The 22,351-nt window shown below is 34.0% G+C and overlaps 1 protein-coding gene across 1 annotated transcript in view; it reads right to left on the bottom strand.

The window, feature by feature from the left end:
- The window catches only part of LOC110029956 (ankyrin repeat-containing protein At2g01680), a 28,718-nt gene extending 14,390 nt beyond the window's left edge, over positions 1-14,328 (bottom strand). Inside the window, exons 1-2 of the mRNA XM_020732463.1 lie at positions 13,899-14,328; positions 12,039-12,448 (exon numbers count right to left, since the gene is read on the bottom strand). Coding sequence (XP_020588122.1) covers positions 12,039-12,448; positions 13,899-14,196 — 708 coding nt within the window. The 5' untranslated portion in view covers positions 14,197-14,328. The remainder of the gene's footprint in view (positions 1-12,038; positions 12,449-13,898) is intronic.
- Between the last annotated feature and the right edge of the window lie 8,023 nt (positions 14,329-22,351).

Raw genomic sequence — 22,351 nt, forward strand, 5'->3', positions numbered from 1 at the left:
ATGGCGATCGTGATTTTCCTATATGTTTTCATATGTGATTGTTGTCAATCGGGGATATAATACTCCTTATGTCTATGTATAGGCCAAAAAAAACCTAGAATCCATGAAGTTGATGCTTCCTCAATCCCTATGACATTCCGCGTGACTTTTCTGATCCCCTGAAATAATTGTAGAATTCCATTAGAATATGTCTATCCTCTTAGAACTCTGTGGTTAACCCTTCATTTCAACTACGTAATGATTAAATATCATAATTTCACAAAACATTTTAACATCCAAGTTGATCAGATTAGAAGTAAATTAAGTTCGGAAGTTAACCAACAGCAAGACCATGAAACACTTGAGTGAAAAACATTATGGAAAAACCAACATAAATCCATTATTCCCTACATCATAGAGACAGAGGAATTTAGTCACGTATCGCAGAGAAAACTATAGCGAGAAGAACTATGCAAAAATACATTGCAAACAACAAATACATAAAGGACATACAAAACTCATGTTCTCTCTTTGATGAAAACAACTCTCCCTCTCATACAAAGCTCTCACAACTCACAAAGGAAAAATCCCTCTTTTAGATTTCTCCAAAAGAGAAAGAAAACCTTCCAGAGAACACACAAGTTTTCAAGCAAATCCACCTGTAATAGCCTCTAATCCTTCTCTGGTGCAAAACTCCCTCCAAGAAGCTCTAAGAGTCAATTTTATAGCAAGAATCATGACTTGGGCCATCAAATTTCCTTCTTAAAATAATTTCACGCTCGTCGGTGTGATCACGCTAGTTTCCAACGTGGTCGCGCCACAGAACTACAGAGGGTGGCATGGTCACGCCCGATTGCAAGGTGGTCACGCCGCTCTACTATCTAGGATGGCGTGGTCACGCCAGGTGTCTTCGATAAGTGGCATGGTCACACCACTTTCAGGCATGTTCACGCCACTTCGAGGTACTTTTTCGCTTAATTTTCTCTTTCTAACTTGTTCCTATTCAACTCCTACATCCTGCACAACATTAAAGAAAAATCCCTCAACTGTAAACTTGTGATAAATACATAAGAATAACATGTAAAATGCAGAAAGAATAACAGGTGAAATCACGTAAATTGAGGCATTTCAATACCCCAAACATACCCTATTGCTTGCCCTCAAGTAATCACATGGCTCAATTAGGTATTAAGAATTTAATTGGCATTCCTGTAGGATTTTGTTTATTCAACATGTTTATTAGAAGCTATTAAAAGTATTAAATGTCATTTAGGATCAATTAGCTTTACTGGTTAATAACTTAATGTTTCCTTAATTTCCTTCATTTTATCCTTCAGAAAGTTTCATAGATTCTTAAATTGGTGTTAATTTAAGTCATTTCACTTACCTTGAATATCATTAATACAATTTCAGTGAATTTTAGCAAACTTAATATTTATTTATGTCTTTCCCTTGAAGATCAATCTTTCAAAGTGGTTTTTCATTAAAGAATCAATGCAAGTATCGCTTGAGTCCCACTAGACCTCCTCCTATTTCTTTTTTTTTTCTTTTCTTTTCTTGAAGTTTTGTTTTGTCAACCTCAAGCTTCTTCTCAAGGGTTTTCACTTTTTAGTCTTTTCATTTTAATTTCTTTCTTTTTATTTCTTCTTCTTTTTATCCTGAAAAATTAATATATCTGGTTCAAAACTTTTTCTTCTCTTTTATACTTTTAAATGTGGAGGAAGGTAATATTTCTTAATAAGTAAAACTCCACAATTGATATTTTAATGTTCCACCACAAGTTATCTTTTCCAGCTAAGACGTAAGGTCACATTCACTTAATTAAAATAAACTAAAAAAAAATTACAGATATTCTTGGTTTGTTACTTAACACTTAAATTATACATTTTCAAGACTTTGTTGGTTTTTTTAAGTGAAGTCAGAAGTTGTTAAGGGCAGAATTTTGTTATTAATTTATTAAAGTTAATTTTTCTTAAATGACATTTATCTTTTTAAAAAACTTATGATTAGCAATTTGAATTAATCATCACGCCTGAATTACCTAATAAAAGTTTTAATCTTTACTAGAGCTATGTTAATTATCTTTCAAGTTCATAACCAGATATATTTCATTTTCCCCAAACTTAGTTTTTTCCACACATGGACAACAAAAAGCACCAGTAAATAGGCAGATGCAGAAAAATTAAAGGTAGGGCAATCACATGAATCGTAGAAAGTAAAGTGCAAAACTCCGCAAATAAAATCATCTAACAAAGGTACTCAATACTGTAATAATATAATCTCAATATATATATATATATATATATATATGAAAATAAAAACAGGTACAAAAATGTGCTAGAAGCAGCCTGCAGAGACAACAACACAAAAGTAATCAACACTCCTACTGCGGCCAAACAATAATGTAGTAGCCCATCCAGAGAAACTAGTCATGTAGCGTCAGAAGGACAACATCACACAGACACCCTAAGCAGTGAACGATACAAAAGTCGCCCATGTCACTGCCCCGACCACCTAGACTACTCCGTTGGTCTGAAGGGTGCAAGCACTCAACTACGTGTAAGCCTCTCACTGAGCGCAAGTACGTAACATCACCCGAGTCACTAAACTGTTGTCAACCTTCTTCATGTCCCCCATCCTCCAAAGCTTAAGGGTGCTACAATCGGGAATGTTATAGTCAACAGTGACTCCTGCATAATGTTGCGTCAATGTGTGTGCATAGTGACTTCACCCTCTCTTTGGCAAGGACATAAATGATGCAAGGTCATTTTAGTCCCCAAGTGATTTCGCTATTTTCCATGTCCATGATGGGCCGGTAGGGGACTCTCCTTAAATTTACGTTATCCCCATTTCGAGACAGAAGTTCCAAATAGCCCGAACCTTTAGTCGCATCAATCAGATTGGTGATGGATTTACGACCAAACGAGAACCATATCCATAGAAATTTCTAATTCATACAATCCAGCTTATTGCTTTTACAATTCGTGGCCATGCCTTGCTGATTCAAAGTGCTACTCACTTTTGAGCAAGAAGTACTCTGGCATGAATGAGAAAATTTTGAGGATTATACCATTCTTCACGGTAACAAAACATGTAAAGTTGAATTTTATGGCATAAAATCATGGATCGGGAGTGTAAATCAAAGTATTATCACGAAAAAATCAATGTCAATGCAAATTCAAGAAATATGTGAGTGAGATTCAATAAAATCAATGGAGAAAATGAGAAAAATAAGAATAAATGCAAGATAACTCACCACATCCTATAGCTTTTACCCCGATCTACAAAATGAGAATTGGATCTAGTGAAAGGAACTTACTTTCCGGTGATCTAAGAGCAGGAGAGGAAGAGGAAGTGCTCGAAGAAAGTGAAGTGAGGGAAGTGTTGAAAAACCATAGCTCGGTCATTTAAAAGCTTGACGGCATGGTCACGCCGGATTGCGTTGTGGTCACTCCGAGTTGTGGCATAGTCGCACGGCCCTAATCCGTGACATGCCCAAAATAAACTCAGTGTGGTGTGGTCGCGTCGTTGGTCGGCGTGGTAATGCCAGACCATGGCGTGGTCACACCGGCCCTAGTACGACATGAACATTTTTTCATGCGACCTTCCTCCAAATAGACCAACTAATCAATAGAGACACTGGTACTCGATGTTACACATATTCAATCAACAAAGTACTCACAATTATATGACTTCAAACCACAAAACACAAAATAACTAGAATACCTGTGACAAATAAAACATAAGATAACACTTGGGTCGTTTCCCAAGATAGTACTTGGTTTACATCCTCAACCGGACCAAGTCTCAGGCAACATCCTATTCCGGGCCTCTAGGGTCAAAACACCACCTCAGTAGTCTCTGATCGCTAATCTCAAGTTCAAGTGGTCCTGAGTTTTCCAGTAAGGTCATGTTCTTGGTTCTTCCCAAATTGTAATCCTGTTCTAACCACAGAAGGAGGGTTTATAGGAAATCTAGCTTTCAACCAAATAATCATTTGTGAATCCAATATGTAGACTAAGGTGGTCTCCTAACCGATCTGGGCTTCGTGGTTGAGTTTTCCTACTGGAAGAGTAACATTTTCGTCAGTCAAATACCTGAAAAATTTATCAATAATCCATTGCCCTTCCAAATGAACATCCACGGATTCAGTATATTGGATTTTTACTACCCGAGTCACAATTTCAGTTCTTTGAATTTGATCATTCCTATAGGCTTGGGGAAGGCCTGATAACTTTAAAACATCAAAGGAACTACTTGATCATGTTGTCATAAAATTACCTTTCCCTTATGATAATCAATAATAGCCCTTTCAGTGGCAAAAAAGGCCTCCCAACAATCACATGCATCCCTTTATCAGCTTTTCAATCCAAAACTATAAAGTCAATCAAAAAAGTAAATCTATCAACAATGACAGTCAGGTTTTCAGCTATTCTTAAAGGATGAGCCACAGATTGATTTGCTAACTGAAGTATCAAATTTGCAAAAATAATTTTTCCTCTTCAAAATTGTTTGAAAATATTCAAAGGCATGAGACTGACACTGGCCCCTAGGTCACGGAAAGCTTGTCCTTGAAATTAAGTTCTTGTGGCATAGGAAATGGTAAAACTACCAAAGTCTTTGTTAGGCTTTTGCAGCCTTTGAGGGAACGGAGCTGAAAGTCATTCAGATGGGACAATCAGACTGACAGAGGAAACTTTTTCTAAGAAAGGTCTCACAGATGTGTTATCCTCCGAACAGTTTATTTTTCTACACTAGTCTAAATTCTTACCACATTGCACTACTCCAAATTTTGGTGTTTTGGATTCGCCTCAGTATTACTAGGCAATGCTCCTGAGGGTCTATTGTTCATTGAGTTTGTGAGGTGTCCTAATTAGGTTTCGACGTTTTTTTTATGGCTGCATCTTGGCTCTGTAAAGTGTTTCCCATTTGAATAGCTAACTCCTCAATATGTAACTTCTTCTGGTTTTGGGAATCAACTTGAAATCTTGGTGAATATTTTGGTTTCCGAGATTGGCTTCCTGGCTTTTGCTAACTACCTATATGGTTGTTCTGATTGTTCCCCCTTTGCTGGTTATTATTATTCCTAGAGAAATTTGGTTGGTTTCTCAAGCCTGGGTTGTAGGGTTAGAGTATGGGTTATGGCCATGGTTTCCTATTACTTTCATAGATTCTAAGGCTAAGATGCTAGGATCTATCATTGGTACTAGAATTAACCCTTCATTGGATGGCATTCCATACATCAAATTCATCCCAAATTATCGAATTTTTTTGAAATTGTAGATACTTAGGTGGCCAGGACAACTAAAATATCATATTCATAAACACTGGCTACCTTCTGGGGTTTAACTTTTTCAGCCAGTCATTGGAAATTGTTAGTGGTTATTTCTTCTATAATTGCTAGGTTTCATTAAAAGATTTAAACATTAACGATCCTCTTGCCGCAGCACCTATTAAGGATCTCAGGGTACCTAGTAGTCTTTTGTAAAAAATTTAAATGATTAACCAATCAAGTAGGGCATGATGCGGGTACCTCCTGAGTAATTCTTTAAACCTCTACCAAGTCTCATAAATAGACTCTCCATCTATTTGAGTGAATGAAGTAATCTCATTACAAAGTTTTACAGTTTTATATATATGAAAGTATTTGGCTAGAAATTTTTGTGTTAAATCGTTCAAGTCGTGATAGATCTTGGGACAAAGGAGTTTAATCATACATTAGCTTTATCCCTCAAGAAAAAAAAAAAAAAAAAACTCAATCTAATGGCATTTTTGTGAATACCGTTATATCGAAAGGTGGCACATAGTTCAAGAAAATTGGCTAAGTGAAGGTTGGGGTCTTCAGATGCAAGTCCCCCAAACTGGTTGTTTTGTATCATCTAAACTATGGTCAATTCCAAGGTGTTAGCTTCAAGAGATGGGTAGTTTATATTCATGGGGATTTCTTCAACAAATGGGTTGACATACTCCTTAAGTGATTTAAAGATAGGGGTGTTCGGGTCAGCCATCTCAAAAATTGTTTCAGAAAACAAGTGTGATCTCCTACGATGACTAAAAGTACGATCAATCTCAGGGTTGAAAGGGGCGAGGTAAGCCTCAAACAGCCTATGCAGAAAAAGGATAATTTACAAAATATGCAGCAAACAATCACACTGACCCACAGAAGTCATTCAACAAACTAGTAGTCAAATGCAACACACAATATTCAAAAGAAAAAGAAACGAAAAATAAATTAACAGCAAAATATTTTTTGCTTTTAGGCTTTTTAATTTTTGAACAACTCCAAAGAAACACAAAGGAAATACAGATGAACAATAATAAATAAAACCACAATAAAAATAAGAAAATAATAGTATCAAATTTAGAACCTAAGTTTTTCAACTAAAATTTTCCTACAAGCATAAATAATTATTAACGTATTTCCCCAACAACGGCGTCAAAAACATGACAAGCCAAAACTTATCACGGGGCAAGTCAGTCGTACAACACAAGTGCACGTGTTAAGTAATAATACGGTTAAAAAGTACCGCATATTGATCCCACAGGAAAACTGTAATAGTTATTTTCACAGAAAAATCTCTAGTTTAATAATTTAGCTAATTTAGTCTGGCAAAATCACAAAGAGAGTTTTAAATCCTAAGGTTCTAGCAAAACATAGCAAGGAGAAGATAGCAAAAAACAAAAATAACGGAATGAATTTTGTGAGTTCCTTTAAGATTTATGAGGTTCGTACCTCTGTCGTTTGGGGATCATGATGATCGTGATTCTACTAGATATTTTCCTACATGATTGTTGTTAATCGAGGAAATAGTACTTCTTATGTCTGTATAGGTCAAAAGAAGACTAGAATCCATGAAGTTGAAGCTTTATCAATCCCATGACATTTCGCATGACTTTTGAGATCCCCTAGAATGAATGCAAAATTCCACTGGAATATGTTTATCCTCTTAGAATTCTATAGTTATCCCTTCGTATCCACTATGAAACTGTTAAAAGTCATTTTTTCACGAAACATTTGAACATCCTAATTAGCCAGACTATGAGTAAATTAATCTTGGAGATTAACCAAAAACAAGGTCATAAGCTCGAAGAAAATGCTTAACAGAAAAAAATTACAAAAAAACCACAATAAATACACTAACTCCCTACATCACAAAAACACGAAGAACAATTTAGTGACACATCGCAGATAAAATCATAGTGAGAAAAACTATGCAGAAATATATTACAAAATCAAATACATGAAAGACTTACAAGGCTCTTGTTCTCTCTTTGATAACAGCAACTCTCCCTCTTATACAAAGCTCTCACAACTCACAAATGAAAAAAAAAATCCCTCTTTTAGGTATCTCCAAAGGAGGAAGAAAACCGGGAAGAGAGCACTTAAATTCTCTCTCAAATCTACCTCTAGTAGCCTCTAATCCTTCTTTGCTGCAAAACTCCCTCCAAGAAGCCCTAAGAATCAATTTTTTAGCAAGAACCACGGATTGGGCCATCAAATTTCCTTTATAAAGTTTTTTTTCGCTTGTCGGCGTAGTCGTGCCAGTTTCTGACATGGTCATGCCACAAAACAGCAGGGGGCAGCATGGTCACGCCCGCTTGCGACGTGGTCACGCCGCTCCACTGCCTAGGATGTCATGGTCACGCCATCTCTGGCGTGGTCACGCCAACTCTGACGTGGTCACGCTAGGTGTCTTTGATAGGTAGCATGATCACGCCACTTTCAGGCATGGTCACGCAGCTTCGCAACACTTCTTCGCTTAATTTTCTCGTTACAACTTGTTCGTATTCAACACTTGCATCTTGCACAATATTAAGGAAAACCCTTCTCAAGTGTAAAATTATGATAAATACAAAAGAATAAGATATAACATGTAGGAAGAATGGCAGGTAAAATCACGTAAAATTGACACATGTCAGAAGTCAGGTCCAGAAAAGAGATAGGAATGGGAAGCACGAAATCAACAGAAGGATGAAAAATACAAATGTGAACTGCTCATCAAATTTAAACAATCTCAAGAGGAAGCCATCCAAAAAAGATAATGGCAAAGAACATCATAATTCTAAAGGCAAGCAACTAGATCAGGGCATTGCATCAAGTAATGATGGTTGAAGAAAACAAGAAGGTCAAAAACCTTTAATATTATGAAGAATGGGATGAAATAAGAAAAATTGAAAAAGAACAAGTTGTAATACCATATGTGAAAAAAGAAGGCTAGGCTCAATTTATTTATTTCATAACAAATCATGGTAATAAATGTCTGCAATATTCATAGAGTATTCTAAGAAAAAGAAAAGAAAACTAGCTTACACCAAAACGAGAAACATATAAAATAACAATACACCCCTTGATCGAAAAAAATATGAATTTCCTAACAAACTACATATAGAGAATGTCAATATTCACACACCAACCTCCCTTAAAAATAAATAAGAATTTTACATTGAGGTTTCGGATCAAATTTTTAGAAGACAAATTAGATTGTAGATAAAACACTAGAGAGAATTGTTCTCATTTTGCGGTGACTTTTAAGATTTAAGGTTTGAGGTTTTTCATAAGCATGAGTCTCTATTGTTAATTACCTTTCCTGATTATGGGAGAGCGCTTTCAATTAAAACTAATGATTAGGCACTAAATATTTAGAATTTTCATATAATAGAAAATAAAATTAATTATATATTGTAAAAATTTATCACCATGGCTTTAAAGCGAATGATAGCGGAAAGAAGACGAACAAAATTAAAATCTCAAGGTTTCATCATCCCAGGTTAACATCGATCCTATTATATTTAGTCAGAGAATGTAGTTAACTTAGCCTAATAGAAAAATCTTTGTCAGCAGTCACGGATTATTTTGTCCAATGAAACCTTCCAGAACTAAGATAAATATCTATCTAAGGAGACAAATTCAAGTCGACCTTAGCTTACAGAGGGCTTTGTGTCCTATCAGGTATACACAATAATTCACAACATAAATGGTAGAAAATCATTGATGAGCATGGCTGCAAACATAATTGTAATATAGTGGAGCATGCTAATCAAACCACCTAGTTAAAGGGCTCTAATCATAATTATTTCATTTGTGGAGTCTAATGGATAAATCATGGAAATAGAGGACTCGGAATATGCTCTTACTAGCACAAATAAATTCAAATATAAATATAATAGCATGCTTAATATAATATTAGCTCCTAATAAGCTCAAATTAATCATAAATTTGAGCTCTCAACAAACGATTGTGGAAGATAAATGAGATTTTCTTTAAACAGTAATTCATGATATATTTTATTTAAAATTTTTTAGAATTTTTTTTTTACAATTTGAATTTTTTTTATTTTGGAATAGGCTTTTCTGGTAGAGATTTGCATTCAATATGACCCTCATTGGAGATTTAAGTAATATTGCATGTTATTGACTCTGTATTGTTTATAGATCATAAAGCACATAATCTTAATCAATTAAGTTTATTTAAATATTATTTTGAGCTTAATTTTAAAAATAGATCCCTCCGATTGAGATCACAATGAACAAAACCATCATCAAGGTATTTATTTGATTATTTGATTTGAGTCTTATCAGCATTGCACCTTGCTTGCAAAGGATCTAGGCAGTAGTATTAAGTTTATTCAAATACTTGTTACAATGTAAATCACATCAACTCTAACTCATATATGTAAAAGATCAAACTTATGAGTAAATCTCATTATGGCAATTTAGAGAATGTAGTAATGTATTGAAAGTTTTATTTTTGAGTCAATTTTTTCATAATGAAGGGTTTAATAGTTTTATGTAGATATTACATTAGATATCCATGTCTTTTGTATAAGATCAACATTTAAATCCTTAGCCAGTAAATAACACTTGGTTTTGTTAACACTAGTCTTTGTTTGGAGAAAGATTATCAACATTAGGTTATACCTACGACCATAACCTATAAAGAAGGTGGCCCAATCAAGAGCACTTGTCAATCAATGATAATAAATTTAATTTTGAATTGAGAGATATTATTAAATTCAAAATATCAAAATATTTTTCAAATTAATTGCACATTTCTCGATGCTAGGAAATTTATATTAACTTTATTTCTTATTGGCTTGCACAATATCTTAGACAACAGAATTTGCTAAGCATATTAGACAGAGCACACGCCGGTTCTTAATATATTAGTATGCATGTTTTCCGAAGTACGATATTTTTTTTTTGTTCGCTTGTAGGTTTGTGAAGCGGATTCAAAAGCATAAAAGGCATATAGATTACGAATTAATTTGCATTCTTTAATAGATTCCAATTTAAATTATTGGCCTATAGATGTCATTTCAAATTTTTTACTTGCATATTAATCTTTATATGATATAATTTATTTAAACCCATAAGGCATCTTTTCCCATCTATAAACAAAAGAATGGCTCAGTTCATTTTCATTCAATTTTGGGCTCATTTATTTGTGTTCTGAGAGTTCTGCATATAAAGAAGTTATGCTCATCTTTTGAGAGTGAAATTACAAATCTCCTGTAAGTTTTATAAAATACTAATTGCATATAATTCTAGTAGTTTACAATATTTTAAATAATTATTTAAAGCTCATTTTAGTTTTAGTTTATGGATTTATGTTTTTCCATTTTTTACTAAGCCAAATTTATTTATTTTTATTTTTAAGCAAAATTTTAACTAAATTTCAAAAAACCCCTAAATCATCCCCGTGTGGGAGCCTACATTAGGAGTGTTAAGCCTTCCCACCACACTTAAAAAAACATGCAAGTTCAATGCCTTGCTACATTGCGGCTGAGGGTCACAAGTCCACCATGCTTACAAAAACACACATAAAAATTTTGGTTGCCTGCATAAAAAAATAACACACACATCACCCCTTTCCTTAAGTTGACAATATGCGCATGGATGTTTAACCGACACGACTAAAGAATTATATATCAGTGGGTATGTTTGCGCGCGTGTGTGAATTTAATTAGATAATAATAATAATAACAATGGTAATTATCATTACTATTAGAGTTGAGAAAATATAAATCAGGGTGTAAATTCTCATTTAACATACAATTTTCCTTTTTTATATCTTAATGTGCATGATGTTGGTTATGTACTTTTTAGGCAATTTTGATGCTTTAAACACATTTGTGTGGTCCATCTTATGAACGGACAAAGTCAGTGATTTTTTCATTGATTAGGTCACCTTGACTCAGATTTGCACGGTGTTGCCTCAACATCTACGCATCATCATGCTCGAGCAGATCAACTGCAAAAGATTCCACTTTGTTGATATTGTTGGTGTTGTGCAAACATTGGTGTGATATAATTTTGTGCACAAACAAGACTTTGAATGTTCTAATTGTGATTGACACATTCGAACACATTGTATGCATCGTTTTATCTATATGTCTATTCTTGATATTGCATTCAATTATGTCGGTTTATGTTTCTTATACTGAGGTCAATATATACAACCCAAAATATCTTAGACTAATCAAATGAGCCTAGCAAGTCCTTCAATCCACCTGGATGGATATCTAGGCCAATCCTAGACTTCCTTTTTGAGGTAGTCAAGGCTTCAACATGTTTTGCAACAATAAATGCAAACAATTAACATAAAATAAGTACATTTTTTTGAATATAAATATATGATCCACACCAGTACATTTCATCACTCATCAAAATAATTGATTTATCGTGCATTTCAAATGGTTAAAATTTCAATCCTGTTTTAATAATTGGTTTCAGTCGAAACAGAATTGGGACTTTCCAATTAATTCACCTTCATCACCCACATGCTACAATGGTTAATTATGAGAAAAGTATTCTTCTTTTTTATTTTATTTTGAGCAGTATTTAGGCCCCCAAATTTTTTTGTTCGTCATTAAGTGACAAAATGCATTTTGTCTCAAGGCACGCTCAAAAAATTTGTGTGACACTTGATTGATTATAAACAGCAATTAACTAACACCTCTTATGTTTGGAGATTAGTATTGGACTAGTTTCAAATGCATTAAACATTTTGCCTAAAAAATTATTGTGGAAAAGAGATAGTTCACGCAAAAACAAATCACCTGTGGCCTCCATTTTCTTGTGGCTATATGCAAAGCTGTGTTACCCTTCTTGTCCTGTACATTGAGTATTGTGGGATCTGCATGTAGTAATTCATCCACGACATAAGGATTCTTTCCTTTTACAGCCATATGAAGAGCAGTCTGACCCTTTTTATCCCTGATTGAAGCTAGTCCCGGGTCCTTCTCTAAAAGAGCTCTGACTATCTGAAAAAATCCATTTCTTGCAGCCATATGCAGTGAAGTCTTTCCATTTTTTCTTACAATCCTTATGGATCTCTCATCCGCAACCAGTATAGCATTTACAACATCTAAATGATCCTTAACTGCTGCAGAATATAAAGGACTGGTATTTGATGAATCACATAACTGGCACAGCCCAGGCCACACATTCAACAACTCCTTGACAATACCTGATAAAAATTCAGTCAAATTGGAAAAACTGCTATGAAAATATATATTCAAACACTACTAAATCAAAGAATCATAGGCTACAGATTCAACAAACCAGATCAGATGAGCTTTAAATGTGGTTCAAAGAAGTACTCAAAAAATGATATTCTATAGTGAAATAAAAAAATACTTCCAATAAAATTATATTTTTTTATTGAAGAAAAAAAAAATAAATGAATTCAAAATTTAATAGGAAAAATTGTTTTTTTTAAGGAATTAAATTTTCCCTAAGAACCATTTCACATTAAAAAAATATATAGGTTCATTTAATCCACATCAACAATATTTATAACTAGAATAATATTGGATATGTTGACCTAGTCTTACTATGTTGAATTTTATTCGTTTGAATTCATGCATTTGAATAAAACAATAGAAACAATAAAATGTATTTGCAAATTTCAGGAGACCAACTAGAACATGACAAAATCAATGCTAAGGTGCTGACAAAACAGACAGAAGGATAAATTATAATAAGTGAGTGGAAAGGTTGGTCAGCAGAATTAATATAACTCCTACATTAAAGCCACAAAGTTCAAGATTATCACAACAATTTTGTCCTGTCTTATGCTCATCCGGACAACTTAAGGAGCTTGATGGAGAAACTAAATTTAATGGACCTTATCAAGCTTAAGTTCTTCTTTATCCAAACTTTAAGTGAAAAGAATTACCAAGGGAACTCAAAACACCACTCAATCTTGTTTAATAAATAAATTTTATAATGAAGCTAGTTCTTAGTCCTTATTACTAATAGCTGTAGATAAAGAAATCAAGTCAAATGCGAAGAAATTAAAAGCATAATTGTAGATTAAAGAAATCCATCATTGCAAAAACTAAAAAAATACATAAGAACACGTTACAATAAATTAGGGCATCTGAACACGCCAATAATCCCCCATGCCCCACCACACCACCCCGACCCCTTCTCGACTTCATACTCCTAACCAACTCACCTATCTAAACTTTATATATACAATGAAGAAAATAATTTTGAACACAATATCAAAATAGCTCAAACAATATTTGTATCTTTCGCGGCTCAACTATTTAAATATCGGATGATTCTAATTGCCGTACTCTGAAAAAAAAATTATACAGTTAAAAAAATGGTTAAATCAAGAATTACACAACGACAATACCGATTCGAATCCTCGTCATAGATAAATATACCCCTGATCCTATCTTGGCCCTCTAAAGTGCAAAAAAAAATATAAACCTCCAAATCCCGTACTTAGAAGTTTCACCACGAAACAAAAACATTTCCCAATTTCACCAATTAAATAGAAGTTAACCTGATTACGAAAAGAAATCAATCCACTATCGATCTCAATTCCTTCTCTCAAACTCAAAAAAGTAACCAAGAATCAGTTAAAAGAGAGCGCGAGAAGGAGAGAAAAGAGACGAACGAACCAACGTGGCCTTGCTTCGCGGCGACCTGGAAGGCATCCATGTCGAGGCGGGAGCGAATCTTAGCCGTCTCAAAGTCGCAGATAGTCAGCAGGTATCGAACCACCTCCTCCAAGTTCTGCTCGGCCGCTATGTACAGCGCCGTCTCTCCTGCTTCAGTCTGCGCCAACAAAAGCGCCGACACAGCCTCCTCTCCGCCGCCTTCGGCCACCCCATCCACCGCCCGCCGAACTGCCTCTACGTCCCCCGACCGAACCGCCTCGAAGAACGCCGGCTGTTGCGATCGGAGACGCAGATCCATTCCCTATTGCTTCCAGTATTTTTGGGTAGGAGGGGAATCCTGATCTGCTCTCACTGTCGAGCTTATAAGCGCCGTCTGGCTTTTTCCCACGCGGAGAGAAGGGAATCTTCTCAAATCCAAATCATTGGATCCGTGTGGCCGCTTATAGTGCCCATGCTGTAGCGATACCTGTTGCTGGTTTCAGTGGCCGGGAAAATGGCGCGAGGGCAACTAGCAGTGCCGCCGTACGGAGAAGTTTAGGCGCTTTGGGGCTAATTTAGGAAGTATACGGTGACTGTTTTTACAATTTTATCCTCATAAATAAGAAATTTTCAAATAGGATAAAAATAATAATTTTTTTTTCAAAAAAAAATATTAATATTTTCATCCATATTTTGTCCTGGCAAAAATATATTGTAATGAGCTACTTTTCTTAGATAAGACATTAATCTTTCTAACTTTTAATTAAAAAAAATAATAAATTGAATTAATTAATTGCAGAAAATAATTAATAATATGGTATAGTGAATTATTTCTCAAAAAATTAAATTGAAATAAATTAAGAGATATATCTAAGTTAAATCTAAGCTAGATTTAAGGTGCATTTAAAATATAAAAATACGAAATAATCAAAATGCAAAATAAAAAAATTAATGAATAATTTTATATAAGAAATTGACATGTTTTTTTTATGACAGGCTGAATTTGAAAGATGCTTGTTAGGAGGATGGGGAGCATGTGTGTAAGCTAAGGCTGAAAGCAAAAAAATTATGACGGAGATTAATACTTTAAATGTCGATTAAACTGTTAAATTAATCATGAAAATGTTGAATTTATGATATGAAACAGAGAATATGTATATATATAGCCAAATAAAGCCACATAACCTCGTAAGGCTTTTTTAGAGTTACTTCATAAAGAACTTTATGGGCCTTAAATGCCCATATCCAAAGTTCTAGTTATTCTTAGACCGAGTCTATCTGCCGAAGTGGTTGAACTTAGCACACCTACTAATATGGTTGAAACATGAAACACTAGAGAAGATCATCATTACACACAAGAACATGTGTCCCACTTAAAGCTCAACTCGACCCCACTTCTCAATCTTTTCATCAAGACATCACAAACAAGCATTGTACCGTATGGAATACCTTATGGAATACGATTGTATATTTCTTTTCTCTCATGTATAAAAGGTGGTGAGAGTAGCTCATAAGGAGATTTTTCTCTTTTCTTCTAAAAAAGATGATTTACAAAAGAGTTTCACACACACCCTCTCTCTCTCTCTCTCTCTCTCTCTCTCTCTCTCTCTCCCCCCCCCTCTCTCTCTCTTCCCCTCTTTATGGGGGAAGAAGAGATCCTTCCATCATCTTCATTGATACATCCTCCTAGATACAGAGACTTTATTGGGTTGCATTAACTCGCAAACAATATGAGACCCTACATCCTAAAAAGTGCAATCAGTGTGGAGTTCATACTCAAACTCAACAAGAAGATCCTTTAAGTGAAAGGTGAATCAAACAAACATAATGGATTGTACCAAAGAGTATGTGACACAATAGATCAACGAGTTGAAGGGATAGCATCTGATAGTTATACAACATTCAAGGCAAGAAGCCTCCATATCCTTTCTCAATGATCCACCTAGAGAGCATATGTAATCATCGAGGTGAGTGTCACATAGACAAGGGACGTCAAGTTGTAAACAATCAAGATAAAGAACCATCTCGACACGACCTACCAAGGGCATTACCCAAACGGGCCCTTGGTCTGAGAATAGAAGAAGAAGAAGAAGAAGAAGAAGAAGAAGAAGAAGAAGAAGAAGAAGCAAAAGAAAGGGACGAAACCTACATCCTAAAGCAGAAACATTATGAATCCTTTAACAAAGGAGTCAAAAAGAGAAGAAGAAGAAAACACAGAGCGTTGAAGAATGTATTATCAAAAGAGATTGGGGAAGTTAAGGCACTAAAGAAGTTTAAAATTTTTCTTTGGAATCATATAAATAAAAGTCATATCATGTTAATCATGTATCATCTTTCGAGTCAGTTGTATGTCAATTAATGATAAATGATGTCATTAGATGTTGTTTGTTCCTTATGATACTAAAAGAATCGACCTTGTGTTGGTTCAATAACATATCTATTAGAGTCTTGAGCTCCTACAGGGAGTTCAAACATTTGTTCATAACTCAGTTCGCTAGCATACAAAAGCCACTAAGAACTCTCAAGCTCTCCTGAAGATCCATCAGGACCCCACGAAAAGCCTCATAAGCTTCATCACCCGATTCTAGTGAGAGATGTTGGATTCTCGGGACTTGGAACATGTTTTTGCTAATGCAGGCTTAGCTCAAGGCCTACATTAAGGTCAGTTCATGTACACAATTGGCTTACAAAAGCCAAGAACTTCAGTTGAGCTCTCAAAACTCACAAATCATTACTTTTTTTTAAGGAATAAGATTGTCAATTTGGCTTCTCCATATCATAAGAGTCAAAGTAAAGTTTCAATGCATGTTTTGTCGAGAGCGAGACATCACTTTGATGGGAATAACTTTCAGGGCCCTCTCAATAAATGCTTCTAATGAAAGGAGGGAGAAAATATTGACAGGAGATTAGTGGGAAGAAAGCCTGAAAGGAGACAGGAAATGGCTCGGTTCCATCCGGTTGAGGTAACAACTTTGAGAGTGTCAATGACCGAGATCATAGAGTTCATCCAAAAAAAGAATTATTCAAGAAGTCAATTCCCATGAAGGCTGGAACTTACATGTGTGATCCCAATTGATATTATGCCTACAATAGAAACCACGGTCATGATACAAAGTAATTTTGACACTTCTACAACCTCATTAAGGAATTAATAAAGACAAGAAAGTTAAAGGATTTCATAACCCCAAAAGCTAACACTAAATAATAGGAATAGGTACCAATAGAGTACACCAATAATGATCAAGCTCTGACAAAATTAGTACATGTCATCGACATTATACAAGTTGTCTGACGCACCAAAATAATATGTTATTTTAAGTATATGTTTTATATTTATTTTTTGTAATATTGCAGTTTAAAGAAGAGTATTTTCATGTTTTTGTTGCATATATATCAATTTTAGGCATTTGGAGCAAAAGTAGCAAAAAGAACGAAATTTGGAGCCAAAATAACAAAGTTTCAAATTTTGGCGCATGATGCGCCAAAACCCAGAATAGCTCGACCTTCAGCAAACTAGCGCATGATGGGCCAGATTGGCGTCAAATAATCCATTTGACAGAGAGCTGGCGCATGATGCGCCAGGGGCGACTTTTTGCAGATTAAGGCAGTTCAAGACGAATTTTGCACGAATTTTCAAGGGGACACTTGTTCTAAACACCCCTTGGAGTACTTCAATGCATCTAGACATTTTGAAAGGTTCTTTTATGAAGGAATATGTCTCTTGGAACAATGGACTTGTCTTTTGAATTTAAAAGAGTTGACTTTTTTCACAGAATTTTGGAGGGAATATTGAATTTTTTTTTTTAGGGAAACAGCCTTTAATTAAATAGAAGGAAGTCTAAGGCTTGAAGAGGAAAGGAGTTTTGGGCGTGAAGAAGGAGAGTTAGAGAGAGAGAGAGAAAGTAAAGAGCTTGGAGATTTTCTTCAAGGATTGTAAGAGGAGAGAAAAGGTGAGAGATTTGTTCTTCATTACACTTCTAAGAGAGAATTGAGAGTGCTTGTAAAGAGAGAATTGCTTAGAAAGAACTTCTAGGAGTTTGCTTGGGAAGGATTGTGAGATAAGTTGTGTCTTTTATTTCTTTTTTTTTGTAAACTTATTTTTATAAATATAATTCGTATTTTATCATATCCTTCTTGTGAATTCTGAGTAGTTTTCTTTATCCTTATCCCTACTTTAAGATATGGTTTTGTGAAAAATTGATTTTGTTTTATGTCATTTTAAATGTCAATAATTTGTGGTGATTTGAACTCTCATATTCATTTATTTTTTGATCTGACCAATTGAAATGTTAAAATGTGTTGAGAAACATATATTCCAAAAAGGCTATGATTTCTACAACATGGGGAGAATCACATTTGATTTCATGGGAGAGTATTTCATCCATAGAATTGGGTAAATAGAGGAATATACTTTATTGGATGCAGAATTGGAGATTTCATGGTGACAGATTAAAATCCTCAATTTGGTCTAGTTGATTGGAAACTGATGCGAGATTGTTAGCCCTCAGGGAAGGGAGTAGTGGGAGCTCTAGAGTGGCAACCAGTATCCTACCAGCCTAAACATGAAATTATGGACCAAACTCTGAATTAGTCAATGTTTTGTATGCACTCGGAAAGGGTAAAGAATAGGATTGCTCATATTTAACACAAAATAGTTTTTGTATATATTTTCAAATGATTTTAATTTCTTCACAAATCATATACTCATTGTAAAGGAGAATGATGTTTTCTTAAATTTGAACTTTCCGTCACAACATCTTAGTTTTAATTTTTGAAATTTTACTTTTGAAAGTTTAGCATTCAATTTAGTTAACTTTGTCTTTCAACTGCATTTTAATTAACAATCACTTGTTACTTAATATTCAAACTTCGCACTTTACCTTTTTTATAATTTAAAAATAGTACTTTACATTATAATCATAGGAACTTATTTATAGGCATTTCCAACTTCCCTATAGGATTGATATCTAGGACTCCATTAAAGCCCTTTATTACTTAAGCGATATGTATACATGTGTTATTTTTAAAGGGGATTTTGGCAATTTAAAGAGTATTAAAAGATAAATGTATTTTAATTGAAGTCATTTTGTTGGGATTAATTTAAATATTTGTTATTGTATTTGTTGTGTGTATTTTTTAATATTGAAAAATATTTACAAAACTAACACTAAATCCACCCGCATCACTATCTTTGAAGGAGACAAAATTCAAGCTTCATAAAGGTCTACTTGAAGCGGTTGAAAACTGTAGAGGTCCACTTAACCACCCCGATTTAGTGTTCAACATTGAACCATTCTCAAATGTCAATCTGTCTGTTGGAGGAACCCATTTAATGATGATGTTGTGGTCACTGATCCCGACATAATATGTGTGTGCTTAGTATGTAATTACTTCAATTTCAAATTCAAACAAAGGCTCCAAAAACTTGACTCCCACTACCCATATGTGCTTGCATCCTTAATTCTTAGTTGAGTTTTATTTAATATATAATTCTCATTTTTCTCCACAATTCTATTTTACACACTAGAGATAATGCACTAGTGCACGTATCATTTCAAGTAATATAAGACTTTCTTTTAGTCCCCAAGTATCGATCTGATAGGGAAGAAAAAACTCTTTTTATCGACTTAGTAAAACTCTACTTAACCTCTAAGTAAAATATCTAAGAAATAAGGTTGAAATTGTATGTGTAAAAAGAAGTAACTAATACTTACAAATTCTATTTCTAAACTTAAAGAAAATGCTAAATGTTTTTAAACTAGTTTTATGTAGAAAAGTTCAAATTGTATGAAAATCCATCTCCTTGCATGAGATTATAATCAGTATAGGAATTGAATGTTTAAAAATTTAAATGTAGTTTTGTGAAAAATAGGAGCATATATATTCTTTACCCTCTACTGAGTGCATAAAGACCATTGAGTAACCTAGATTTAAGCTCCTAAATCCTTGGTTATGCTAGGTAGGTTCTAATCTATCACCCTAGAATACCCACATAAGCTCTCAATATGGGCTAACTTAGCCTTAAGCTTCAAACACTAGATCAAATTGGTTAAGGCTCTAGCATGTCACCCTAGAATCACCAATTTACACCCGTCAATTCTTATGTCTCCATATATTTACGCTCACCCCAAGTTTATTTTTTCTTCATCCTAAAGGTTAGTGGGGTAATTACTACTTGAGGTAAATCATAGCCCTCCCGAGTCATTACATATTCATAATATGTTTTAACTTATAAATTGGTCAACTTGCATAAGTAAATTAAGCATAAAGTAATACACCATCAAAATATTGAAATTAAAGCAATTCTAAATAATTGAAATTCTGCACATGATTATTTCTCATCACAAAGAGAAGGATAAAAAAATTACTCAGATTTTATGGGAAAAATACAATAACACATGTATTGATATTTAAAATCAGATTTACACATTAAACTTTAACAAACTTAAAAAAAACAAAACACTTATCTCTAACTCCTCCCTAAGCAAATCTCTTGAAGTTCTTTTGAAGAATTCTTAACTCTCCTTACAATCTCACTCCAATTGAAACACCCTTTCACCTGAAGAGATACACACCACACACACCTTCCTTCCTCTCTTCCTCTCTCTTCCCCTACACAACCACACTCACAACAAAACCCCCTTTACTTGAAGAGACACCCCCTTATATAAACCCTTGAAATTCCCAATAGTTACTTCAGATTCACCTTCAAAGTTTGTTCAAATACAGTGTGTCTTAAAAAAAACTGATTATGGCGCCTAGGCGCCAGTCTGGGCGCTTAGGCGCCAACCTTCTAGAAGCTTGAAATAACTGCCTGGAGCCTAGGGGCCTGGCTCTCTGTTTCTATGTACAGGGTCTGGCTCTCTGTTTCACTTTGTGCTCCTTTGCTCCATTTGACCCCATTTTGCTCTGTTTTTGCTCATTTTTCTCCAAAACTCCATCTCTTGCACATGAAACCAAAAAAATGCAAAATATCTTCCATTAAAGCACAATGTCATTAAAACTAAGCATAAAATGTATATAAAAAATAGCACATTTTTAGGCATGTCAAAAACCCCTTAACTTCACAGTTACTTGTCCTCAAGAACTCTCTAATTTTATTAAACACATGCTTTAACTTATGGCAGTGGGTTTCATTAAATATTCTTATAATTTTGCTCCATAAATGAGATAGTGTAATTTTAGAAAAATTTTCAATAACTCTGGTTAGAACTGGGTATAAGAAAATCTAGTAATCATATTAGGAATTCTGATTTGCTATTTATTTCAAGAATAATTGTAATTTGTCAAACTTAGGAATTCTAGAAGAATTAAATGATAGAATTATATGAGAAATCTATTACTAAAGATTTGACTAATACATTTAAAATTGATAATAAGCTCATAAATGTAATTAGGTTTCTTTCATTAAGATGATTTAAGTGAATCCAATTTTTAATTAGGTATCTCCTCAAGCTTTTCCCCACATATTTTCTTTTTACTTTTCTTTTGATTTCCTTTTTCTTTTTTTTTCTTTTTTTTATTTTATTTTTCTTTTTTTAGGATATTTTTAATCCATAGTTTTTATATGTAATGATTATTATATCTGGATAGTCTTTAATGATTTTATACTTCACTATTATCCTCCTAAAGTTAAAAACTTATCACATTTCCTTATTTTATAATGTGTATTAGTTTTAAAAATGATTTTCATAGAGTCTCAATTCTTTTTAAAGTGTAAATCTAATATTCCTAGTATTTCAAAAATATAATTTTTCTTACTATAAATAGTAAAAGCATATTCATGTTCCCTTATATCAAAATCTTAACTCTAGAACTACCCCTTATCACAAATTATTTTAGCTTAAACCTACTATAACATTCATGGAATCAAAAATATAGTTTTTTTAAAGATAACACCATGTTGACCTCACTTTTGGTTGAGGTCTAGAAACTTCTTTAGTAGCCTAGGTCTAGCCATAGGACTTCCCTATTGACTAGTCTTAGAAAATTAGAAAAGGTACCCCCACCATTAGAAATTCAAAACTCTTCTTTTTACTCAACTTGAAATTTCACACAATGATCTTAACCTCTAGCATTTAGTAGGTAAGATCATTATAAGAGAATTCAAGAAGAGTCCCTATAGGATTACTTGGCTTTAGGATTGACCCTGGGTGTTGACTTGGAACTAGGGTACACCATATCTTCACAATACATTAATCCATGGTTCATTTAGAATGGATATCTATCCAATTCTATGTGAAATGCCTAACTTGGTCTTTTGCCCCGAGGCACCTCCAAATTACCTAACTGCCCTTGGGACCCAAATTTGGCTAAAATTCCCAAATTTTGCCAAATTACCCAAAATTGATCAAAACCCATTTCAAACACCTTAAATACATCCAAATTTGTCAAAATTTCCAAAAAATGACCAAATTACCAAGATACCCCTCCATGACCCAAAAAATCCAAAAATTCCAAAAATTCCTAAAAAA

Source organism: Phalaenopsis equestris, unplaced genomic scaffold (assembly GCF_001263595.1).
Source record: "Phalaenopsis equestris unplaced genomic scaffold, ASM126359v1 Scaffold000617, whole genome shotgun sequence".
Lineage (NCBI taxonomy): Eukaryota > Viridiplantae > Streptophyta > Magnoliopsida > Asparagales > Orchidaceae > Phalaenopsis > Phalaenopsis equestris.